This window comes from Tribolium madens, unplaced genomic scaffold, assembly GCF_015345945.1.
Source record: "Tribolium madens isolate multiple individuals breed KSU strain unplaced genomic scaffold, Tmad_KSU_1.1 Scaffold_2;HRSCAF=44;Tcas5.2_LGX, whole genome shotgun sequence".
NCBI lineage: Eukaryota > Metazoa > Arthropoda > Insecta > Coleoptera > Tenebrionidae > Tribolium > Tribolium madens.
In genome coordinates, this window is record NW_025400995.1 from 1,856,449 (window position 1) to 1,867,288 (window position 10,840).

The 10,840-nt window shown below is 31.5% G+C and overlaps 2 protein-coding genes across 4 annotated transcripts in view; both read right to left on the reverse strand.

Moving 5' to 3' along the window:
* The window catches only part of LOC123006739 (gelsolin), an 8,144-nt gene extending 2,359 nt beyond the window's left edge, over positions 1-5,785 (reverse strand). The window contains exons 1-4 of the mRNA XM_044401459.1: positions 5,667-5,785; positions 2,454-2,683; positions 1,518-1,592; positions 1,402-1,470 (exon numbers count right to left, since the gene is read on the reverse strand). Coding sequence (XP_044257394.1) covers positions 1,402-1,470; positions 1,518-1,592; positions 2,454-2,681 — 372 coding nt within the window. The 5' untranslated portion in view covers positions 2,682-2,683; positions 5,667-5,785. The remainder of the gene's footprint in view (positions 1-1,401; positions 1,471-1,517; positions 1,593-2,453; positions 2,684-5,666) is intronic.
* A 288-nt stretch (positions 5,786-6,073) lies between these two features.
* Positions 6,074-10,567, reverse strand: LOC123006735 (cation-independent mannose-6-phosphate receptor-like). Of its 3 annotated transcripts, none has more exons than XM_044401455.1 (14): positions 10,340-10,567; positions 10,072-10,284; positions 9,869-10,017; positions 9,374-9,820; positions 9,036-9,323; positions 8,135-8,736; positions 7,812-8,086; positions 7,630-7,765; positions 7,464-7,579; positions 7,177-7,274; positions 6,795-7,129; positions 6,582-6,744; positions 6,239-6,534; positions 6,074-6,188 (listed from the first exon to the last, which is right to left on the reverse strand). In XM_044401455.1, the coding sequence occupies exons 2-14, from the start codon at positions 10,206-10,208 to the stop codon at positions 6,174-6,176; spliced, it is 3,057 nt and encodes a 1,018-aa protein (XP_044257390.1). In that variant the 5' UTR covers positions 10,209-10,284; positions 10,340-10,567; the 3' UTR covers positions 6,074-6,173. The 3 variants fall into 3 exon arrangements, with proteins under 3 accessions (XP_044257390.1, XP_044257389.1, XP_044257388.1); XM_044401454.1 differs by having other exon boundaries at positions 8,132-8,736; positions 10,072-10,281; positions 10,340-10,566; XM_044401453.1 differs by having other exon boundaries at positions 8,132-8,736; positions 10,340-10,566.
* Between the last annotated feature and the right edge of the window lie 273 nt (positions 10,568-10,840).

Genomic DNA, 10,840 nt, shown 5'->3' on the forward strand with positions numbered 1-10,840 from the left:
AATTTTTGTGAATTAATTTTTCATGTGTTAATTATACAGTGTTTCATTTTTATTGTTAGGTACAAATTTAAATAGTTGATAGAATATTTAATTTTGAGATAAAAATGCTATGAAAAGGAGCTACACCCCCCAAAAAAGGTACGTTTTTTAAAGGGTTTTTCCAAATATTTCAGAATAGATAAACCTAAACAAATGCCAAATAACAAAATTTTTAATCAGGGGCGTCCTAAACGGTAAAACAAATTTAATTTTTAATTTTTATGCTGTTTATGGTCTGTAACATAAATTTTTAAACCGATTTTTACTAAAAATCCGTAAATTGTATCGGAAAAACACAAAAGACCTTATTTATGAAAAACTATGAAATTTTGTTGCTGAAAGTGGCAAGAAACCACAGGCAAAATAGTTATAGAGTAATTTTTTACCCTAATCCCATCTAGTTTAGGAAGCACCTAATTAGAAATTTCAACATTTTATTTTTGTACTTGTTTAGGTGTATAAAAGTTATCATCTGTAGCAAATTTTGAAATTTTTTTCTAAAATGATTTCGGAAATATTGAAAAAATACCTATTAAAAGACGCACTCCTTGCGTAGCATTTTTCGATATATGGTCATAGAAAATTTTTGTTTTAAAAATGAATATTCATCTCCTGTTTAAATTTGTAACAATAAAAAGTATTAAAAATTTATTTTATTTTTTGTTACTTTTGTGAGTTAATTTGTATTTTTTTATGTTTAATTAGGATCTCTTATTTCAATTTAAAATAAAAATGTGTACTTAGAGATTTTTGTTTTTTAATCCGTCTTCTTTCATTTCATTTTCATGCACCAACAAAACCCCCCCCTCGAAATAAAATCCTGGTTGCGGCCCTGATTGGTCCGTTTGAGTCGGCCATTATAAAATGTCAAAAACCAATCATTTTTAGGTTTGCGATTAATTCAAAAATTTTATGCAACTGATTAATGTGATTCAGCCATTTTAATAATGTGAGGAACCAATAGCTTCAAACTTTGGTTTATTGCATTCTCTAAAATCAGAGATGAGTTTTTTTTTGATCTCGATTATTGTTTAAAAACCTGTTGGCAACACTGAACTATTGCCAATATATTTTAGGAACAAATGTAATTTTTTACAAATAAATGTGAAGTGCAGACTGTTGCAAAACTGTGACCATTTTAAATTTAAATACTGCAACCTTTTTTGGCATTCTATCAAAAAGATTTTTTCTAAGAATACATAATAAGCAAGTAGTTTCTTTACAAAAATAACAAACTGAGTCAAGAGGAAGTCGCAATACTTTCGTTTTCAAGGTAATTTCAAAGCTTTTTAGACTTTCAGGAGAGAAAAACTGGTGTTTTTATTGGAATTTCTGGGATTTGGGGGCGAAGCGCCTGCATACCTGACTGGTTTGCGAGCCTAGCCAATAGTGTATATCCCATGATTTTTCGCCCCGTTTATTGATTTTCGTCTGCAAATGACTTATTAATTGCTTTCCCGATGAAATCAAAGACTTACACTTAGAACAATGTAGGAGTCTCCGGAGTAGAATTTCCCGTACTCGTTTTTGGGGTACGCCACCGGTTTGAAGTTCTTGAAAGAAAACACGGTAATTAGTTTACGTTACGCAAAATGACCTTAAATGATTCATGGGTTATTCTAGCAGCCTTGAATTGGTTCAAATATTAAAATTCCGCGTTAAAACCAATTTTCAACACCGAAAACGAATCGAATAAAACTGTCAAAACTATCAATGGGAAAGAACACACATTTATTTTCTTTAAAGTTTATTTTTAACATGATGTAAACCAAAACGTTTTATTAACTTGCGGTGTCTAAATAATAGTATTTATAGGTTTTAACATAGAGAAAGTTTCGATGGCACAATAAATAAATTTTCGCGTCGATATTTTAACAGATGCAGGTGATAACACTGTTATCAGTGAGTGGTTTACGCAATGTAAAATCACGGTGGCAATTGAGTTTTTGAAAAAACAATTGCGTTTAAATTTTTTATCTTCAAACCTCAGAATTTCCGTTCCAATGTGATAAAATTAAAATGATTTGTAGGCCATAACAAAACTGACGAATTTTGAAATTTAAAACATGACAGAAGATGCTAAAAATATGTTTACGAGTGATTCTTACAATTTCAATTCAATTTGGACTAGTTTTATTTAGAGGAAAACATTTTTTTGAGATAATTCCGATAGGTATATCTGGAAAATTCGTAGAAATGATGCAATTTTTATCTCTAGTGTGTCAAAAATTAATCTATGATTTTAAGTACTGAGACCGAAATACAATAATCGAGGTAATAATTCACAAATGTTGAAGGTACTTAAATCCCTCTATAAATAGTTATCACGACACGTATTGATTTTTCCCATTTATTGAACCCAAATAAAATTACAAAAATTGCAACTAGTAATCAATGAAAAAAATTAGTTTTACCTCAATTCTCCAAATTTCAATTCCAGCTTTTTGACCGGCATTTGCAAATGCGGGCTCCATAACTGTTGCTTGTTTTTTTGCCGGATTTGTTGCAGTCGATGGTGATGGTGGTCTTTTACCGCTGACTGTTGCCGCCGAACAACTCAGACAACAAACTAGTAGCAAAACTGCTATTGCTATATAAACATTTTGAGGCGACGAAACACGAAAGTTTTTGCGCAAGCGCATCGCTGAAAAAAACAACTTTTCGTTAATTAAGGGAAAAATGAGAATGTTCCAAATTTGGAAAATTCTCAAGGGAGGCCCTGACTTGTAGACATGCACATTCGACCAACCAATTAAAACGAATTAACTCGAAATAATTACAAGGAATTTAATTAATTATTACTTAATTAATTTAAGTAGGGATTCAAATTTGAAAAAACATATTTCTCTTATCGTGTTCCCAAAATAACAGACATAAATCTCTGCACTGTTTTATTTTTAACACATTGTAGTGCAATGACATTACTTCATTCCTAAAAAAAGTACTTCGCAATATATAAGAAAATCATCTTTCTAAGAAAATTCATTCTTATCAATATCACTCAAACTAATAAACAGGTCCCGTTTATTATATTGCAGATAAGTTTTTGTTAATGGATTAATTTGTTGTTGCATTTTAACACCAAAATCGGTGCTTTAATACCATAAAAAACAGCGCGTGCGCACATCCAGGCAAACATTTGCATTAAATTATTACCTTTATCCAAGGGCGGATTCAGGGGGCCAGCCCGAAAGCTTCAATTTTTTATATTTAAATTTTAATATAAAAACCTTATGACCTAAAGTTTTTTTAAATAAAAACATTAGAATTCTTTTTAAATGACACTTATTAATACAAGTCATACATACAGGGTGCCTCAGAACTCGCGCCCCAGAGAAAAAGGCCATATAAGGTAAGAGATACCAGGAATATGGAAACAAAATTATCTATAAAAATTTCGAAGTTAAATTTTGCACTTTGACTATTTATTTCTGTGTTTGCAAGTTTTTTTGCTATACTTAGGCTATTAAAAGAGAAAACAAGGAAGCTATATCCTAAATTGTAACTAGCAAATATTTTGTTTTGGCAAAAATGCTCAAACAGGTCAATTTTCTTTTTAAAAAATACACAATTTTCAACTTGATTTAAACAAAAATACACTTTTTGAGTAATGACGGCAGCCACATTTTTTTTAATAAAAACCTAGCGAATTCGATAGATTTTTTAATTGTCAAAACAACTAAAATATTATGTATTACATAAAATTTTTCAAAAAAAAATATATAAATTGAAATAATATCAATCAAAAACAAAGATACAATTTTAAAACAAGTTGAAAATTGTTTATTAATTTTTATTTTTTAGATCATTGGCTTATTTTTATTATGTTTTTATACATGATAGTATGAAACCAAGTTTTTTTTTAAATCATCAGAAAATAATACAAGTACTTGATAAAAATAAGTGTTATAGAAAATGTGATCGTGTTTGAAAATGAAATTTTGTTTTGTTTTTGTGTTATACAATTTTTTCAAAATGGCAGTGGGTGTCAAATGAGTATTTTGTAAAAAGACAAAAAAAAGAAAAATGAAAAGGAACATTAAAAAAATGTTTAAATTTTTTTTTTGACATTTGACTTTTTTTTACCGATGATGTTTTTTCATAATTATTCAGTAAAAATACAAAAAAGCTACGAAAGAACATGTAAAATTATTTTTGCAACAGAAATAGATTCAAAGTGCAAAATTTAAACTCTCATAACTGCGAAATTTTTATATACAGATTTTTTTAAACATCTATCTTATTTAACTACTTGGCATTTTTCTTTTTTTTTTGTCTTTTTGCAAAACAGTCTGTATATAAAAAGAAAATTCAATAAAAATTTAACAAAATGTAAATAGCTGTAATCTTTGAATCATAGCCTTTGTAAAAAAACTACTAGTGGGTTGGCATTTAAAAAAATTAAAAGTTTTACAAAAGTCCAAAACAAAATACAAATTTGTAAAATGTGGTCGGTGGGGTAAACCTTTTCTTGCATAATAAGTATAACACACTTGTACCATAACTATTAGTCATTTTTTGTTTTATATTTAATTGGATGTTTTTTTTTTACTTTCTTATAGCCTGTAATCCTTTTTATTTGAACTTTGACTAAAGTGTTTTGGTGTTTTTTTGCATAAAACAGGGCAAAAATGTAAAAAAAAAGTACACAAGCCCACATAAAAAACAATTTGTCATGTAAAATTATTTTTCCAACAGAAATAGAATCAAAGTGCAAAATTTAAACTCTCATAACTGCGAAATTTTTATAGATAAATTTTTTTAAACATCTATCTTATACTTGGCATTTTTCTTTTTTTGTCTTTTTGTAAAACACCTGTATATAAAAAGAAAATTCGATAAAAATTGAACAAAATGTAAATAGCTGTAATCTTTAAATCATAGCCTTTGTAAAAAAATATTAGTGGGTTGGCATTTAAAAAAATTAAAAATTTTACAGAACTCAAAAACAAAACAAAAATTTGTAAAGTGTGGTCGGTGGGGTAAACCTTTTCTTGCATAATATAACACACTTGTACCATAATTAGTCATTTTTTGTTTTATATTTAATTAATTAATTATTTATATTAATTTTTATTTGAACTTTGACCAAAGTGTTTTGGTGTTTTTTGCATAAAACAGGGTAAAAATTTAAAAAAAGTACACAAGCCCACATAAAAAACAATTTGTAATTTTTTTGTTATTTTTCAGTCTATTCTAGAAATGACGAAGGTGCTTAAGGTAGCTGGTGATAAAATTTTGGCATTAAATTTCCCGATTATTACATAATAGGGGCCTGCAACACATATTAAACTGATAATTGGCTTATCATTGATTAGATTTCTCTGCTTCATTTCATAATGAAAAACTACACAAGTAAAATATTTACAAGATTAAATCTTTTAACTGATTTGTTAATTTGTTATTAATTATCATCACCCAATGGTTTAATTCGAGCTTGCGTCACCACTTAACAAAAACAAACTTGAGAGTTTGAATTATTGTTCCAAGCACCAAAATTTTTGTTGTCATACACTTGTTGTAAAATAATTTGATAAGGTTTATTCTTGTTATCTTTGTGTGACAATTCTGTTTATCTGATAAGAGTTTTTATTAAAACGACTTAAAAATCAAATATTGTGACTTACTTAATTTTTGTTGACAATAAAAACACTGATGCGATTTGTTCGAGAGTCAAGATCTCACTATTTGCATTTGTAAATCGACTTATTCTTATAGCAATGACCCATTGTGTAGAAGGTCATCGTGTTATATAGCAGATAAACGAATCCAAGAAAATATAATTTTAAGTAGTGGTCATTTCTAAGAATGAAAGTCGATTATCTCAAATGTTTTTATTATTGTTTTAATTTCCAGTGTGGGGTTCTTGTTGAAAAAATATTTTTTTTAATTTCCCTGAATTAGTCAAGCAAACTCTTTAATGATAAGCGTTTAACTCGTAATCAATAACGAGAATTAAAGCAGACATTTTAATCATATTGATTTTTCTGACATTACCTGGCATTTTACAAAATCGAGGGGCAAAAAAACACAATTTAAATATGAGAATTTATTAAAAAACAAATAAAAACAATACTGCTAGGCACTTGTGTTAAATTTGGTAACAAAAAAAAAATCTTTTTCGTTTTGGAGTATTATTCTGTGGCATCCTGAAAACAAAAATGAGACAAAACCAAATCACACATAAATAAAAACTTACGCGACAATAAATAGGAACGGAGGTCTTGCTGCTATAAAGTGGAATATTCAAATAAGGCAAATGCCTCGATCGTTTACAGAAATAAATAGCAATAATTAAAGCTACCACAACCAAAAGTGTTGTTACACCCCCTGCTATCGCTGCAGTGGGGGTCGAAGCCACAATTTCTTGTTTCAACAACAAACAAGCTTCTGGTAAATTATACGAAATCACAGATTTGCATTCCGCATCTTCAATAATACATGCATTGGTTTTGGTTTGATTACATTTCAAAAGTACTTCAAACTCATATTTGCCTAAAAAATCATGTTAGTTTTTTTCCAAATTCAAAAATACCCCTCACTTCGTCCACACACAACCCCCGAATACTCCAGTTTAACAATCTGAGAAGAATAATTAAACGAAACGATTGGACACACTTGTGGAACCACTCTTGATCCGTTTTTACAAAAAATGCCATCACAAACGCTACTTTGGTCGAGATTAATTTGGAATTTTTGCAAAATCTGGAAAAATATCATCAGGGAATTGAAAATAGGGGAAAACAGTGACGTACGTCCTCCGATTTGAGGTTAATTAAGTTAAATTCGTACCCTGTATTCCCGTTAAAAATTGTACAATTAGTTTCGAATTTTTGCACAACTAAGTTGTGTTCTTTGATTGTAGTAGACTCATGACACGTTGTGCGTGTCTTGAGAGTGATGTTTAAAACACAATTTTTAAACGCTGTTTGTTCGAAATGTTCGTTATTTGTTTCCGAACATTCTAATTTAAAAATAATTTTGGTCAGTGGCGTCGCTTTTGAACACTTTTTATTCAAATCCAAAATAATAAACGCAATTCCATTCACAATTGAGTAATAGCGTCGGAGACGATTTGTTTTATTCAAATCTAAAAAAAAACACTCATTTGGAAATTCATTAAAAAACCAAACTTACTTGTGTAAACATCTTTACATAAATCAAATTCATACTTATTGGAGATTCCATCAATGTCAAATCTGACAACTTTATTTTTTATTTTAGTTAGGTCAAATCTAAAAAAGACTCAAATTTGTTATCTATATTTTTATTACATATAGTGATTATAAAATAAGTAAGGTTACAAAAATAAATCTTGTGTCATTTGTGCTTACTCTCGGGAACTAAAAAGAAAATAAATAGAAGAAAGTGAGATCCTTGAATAAAAGCCCAAAATTTGTTTTTTTTTTTCACACTGTACTTACATTAAGCCTGGTTGGGGGCCCCCAACAGTACAGTTTCTGGTTTGGGGACAAGCTTGAGGGGTCTCCCATATAAAATTGTACACACAAGAGTCTTTCGATACGAACCTTGGTAACACCTACAATAAAAAATGAAAAAACGTGTTTTTAGCCCCACAAAATTAAATACATTTGTTTGAGAGCACTTGAAATGCATCACTGATTTGTAATAACCAACTTCGCGACAAAATTCACCCATTGGGGCTTCCAGGATTAGAGTATTATTCAGTAGGCGTGGCCTCGAAACTCCGCCCAGTGATGCATACCTGTCATTATCAAAGAATACAAATTTTCAATTTTTTTTAAACTTACTGGTGCTTAATATTAAGTGCTGTTTTGTTGTGTTTACAAAACATTGTGGAGCCCCTACATAAGGCCCCCGGGGCGGTAATAATCGGCCCACAAACGTTAAAAATAAATTCAGTCTCGCCATCTCCGGGAATCACATAATTTTTATTTTTTGAAACAAGCGGAGTCAAATCGTAGGTAATATTTCCTGAATGGTAGACACATTCGGGGAAAACCCCTTGTGCTATGCACGCCAATGGAGTAAAAACCGTCAAATTGTATCTGCGGCTATCTTCAGTCTGGAAAAATCAATTAAAAAGTTGAAACAGAAATTTTCCACCAACCACGTGTAAGTCGGGCACAGGGGACGGATTTTGGTAACTGCAGATCAAATTAACGAAAATTTCGCCCCCATTTTCACCGGAAAATTGCATAAATAGCCGTTCCTTTTCGCTGATAACTTCACGCGTGTCCCACCCGATCACACTTTCCCTCTGGGCGGTTTTAAGGCAAAAACTGACGTTTTTGTGGTTGTTACAAGACTCATGGATGGGGCCACATAAATTGTAAATTAATTTCGCGTCGTTTGAGGCTGATAAAGGGTAAATTCGGTCAGTGTGAGTATGTAGGTTTTTCAAATTTCGGTTGGACACCCTGTCACTGACGTAACAATTTTGACTTTTGTAATAATCAAGAGGGCACGCTTTGGGTGTCTCCCATTGTAAAAACATAACGCAATTTTTGGTGTCTTTAAATTGGGGCCCCTTTTCGGTTTTTGAACATTTGAATTCGATTTCCGTACTGTAGGTACGACTGGTGTTTTCCCTGCAAGTGGAACCAAACACGAATCGGGCCCGAAGTGAGTCATTCTGGGCTTCGAAAAGTGATAAAATACTGCCCCGATTTATGTAGTCGTTATCAGTCACGTGACACACTTGCGAATGTTGAGCTAAAATCAAAAATGACTTTTAACCTAATTATCAAAAAGTTTTCATTATAGTGTGCATCGAAGTAGTCGCTGATTATTTTAAGGTGGCGACCATGCGAAAATTCAAACAATCCTATGTATCCTATGTGTATCCCAGTTAGCAAAAATAATTAAAATTAACAAGGTAATTAACAAATTTAAAGGTTTTTGTCAATAGTGATGACAATGACACTTTTTGTGTGAATGCCTTTAAATTAAAGATGCATTTAGACTTCTACAACCTACTTGATGCGCGTTAAAATGAAAATTTTGCAACTCACCAGAGCAGCGATTTGGGGGTTGTTTGAGTGGGCCACAAATATTAATAAAAATTTTCCCTCTGGGGACTCCCCCAACTGCCCACCCATGTAAAGTATACAAACTCCTCAGATCATAATTGAAATTGTCAATACTTGACAATCGGCAATCATATGGCAATTTGACACAACCATACGACGATTGTATTTCGAATTTGTACCATTTCCCTTGAGAGGGGCCCTTTTTGTAAACAGGGTTCGCCGCCTCGGTCTCCCAGTTGCATTTAATCAAAACTTGAACAATTTTAAGTTCTAAAAACGCGAGTATTAGTGTGGGTTTAATCGACCAGTGGCTGGTTTACCGCCTCGTTCATTAAACCGCCCCCTTGCCTTGAGTTCGCCTTTGCTTTGGTCGTAGATGAGAAGTTGAGATTCGATACTGGCCAAAGGGGTGGTTGAGCCGTCTGGTTGGATCTCGCAAGCGCTTATGTCAGCGGAGCAGTTTTTGTTTGAGCCACAAAGACTCAAACTGAAGTGTTTTGAGTCGGAGTGGACTTGGATGTTTTTTGGGAAATTGCGAATGTCGATTAATGAAGAGCCTTGAACGTTTTCGGTGCACCTCGGTTGGCAATCGGGTCGCATCATGGTCACTTCAAAATTACACCCGTTTTCCTCGTCTTGAGCCAACAGGCGAGGTTTTGGTTTAATTGATGCGGAACAAACGAAAGATATGGAAAGAGTGTAATTTTGGTCAGAATTGTGGCACTTAGCCCCGTTTTGTGAGACAAGAATAGTGTCATCGGAGCCGGCTTAAACCAAAATAGACAAATGTTTTTCATTTAAACTAGTTATTATACCTGAACTAAACTCGTGACCTAAATCAATCATTTTATTGGAAGTTTTTGGGAAAAGACACGAAGAAGTCGCATTTTTGCATGCCTCTTGTACTGATCCACATAGTGAAAAATGTAAAATAAAATCCGAAGTATCAATTGTCCATAATTTACTATAATAAATCGTTCCTTATTAAGTAATATTAATTTCATAATTTTATACTTACTTCGGAAATGTAATTTTTTTCTTTCCAGAGAATTTAAATTCGCAAAAAGCGTAACTTTCAGTAAAAATTTGAGGAACTGAAGTTACAAATGATAAAAAATCAACCAATAAGAGAATAATTATGACGTTTTTTGCCATATTTCGACTTCAGACAAAAAGCAAAACAGTTTTTTTGCGTCGTTGCCATTAATTCTAAAGATCCAAAACCATACTGCTGTCATTGTAGAATAAATAATAAAAAATGTTAAGACGAAATTACAGTTACTTACGCATTATTTGATGTAATGACACTTCCGGTTACCTAAACCGCATCAAAAAAAACCAAATCGCCTAATTTTAAACTGCATTCATTGCGCGTTTATCTCTGACTTCGTGGGGTTCGAAATTTGATAAGGACCGCGAGAACCGGATATTATGCATGCAAATCACACAATTTTGTTGCACTCAATGACTCAAACTTGAGGTTATGTTGAATGACGGAAGAGTATAGGCAATTAATTATACACTATTGTAAATGTTACAACTTTCACTCGGAATTCACGGTCGAAGGAATTCACAAATTTAGTTTCAGAAAAGTGACAGTTGACACTTCATTTTTAAATATAAACTTTCACCATAAAATTGTCACTCTCAAATTGTTTTATTCATAATAAATTTAACCCAAAAAATATAGTTGCGGTGTTGCCATTTATGACATTAATTTCAATTTTTTTTATTGGAAGTAAAAAAGGAACAAATAGTATATTAAAATCAGTGGCATAACTACCCAC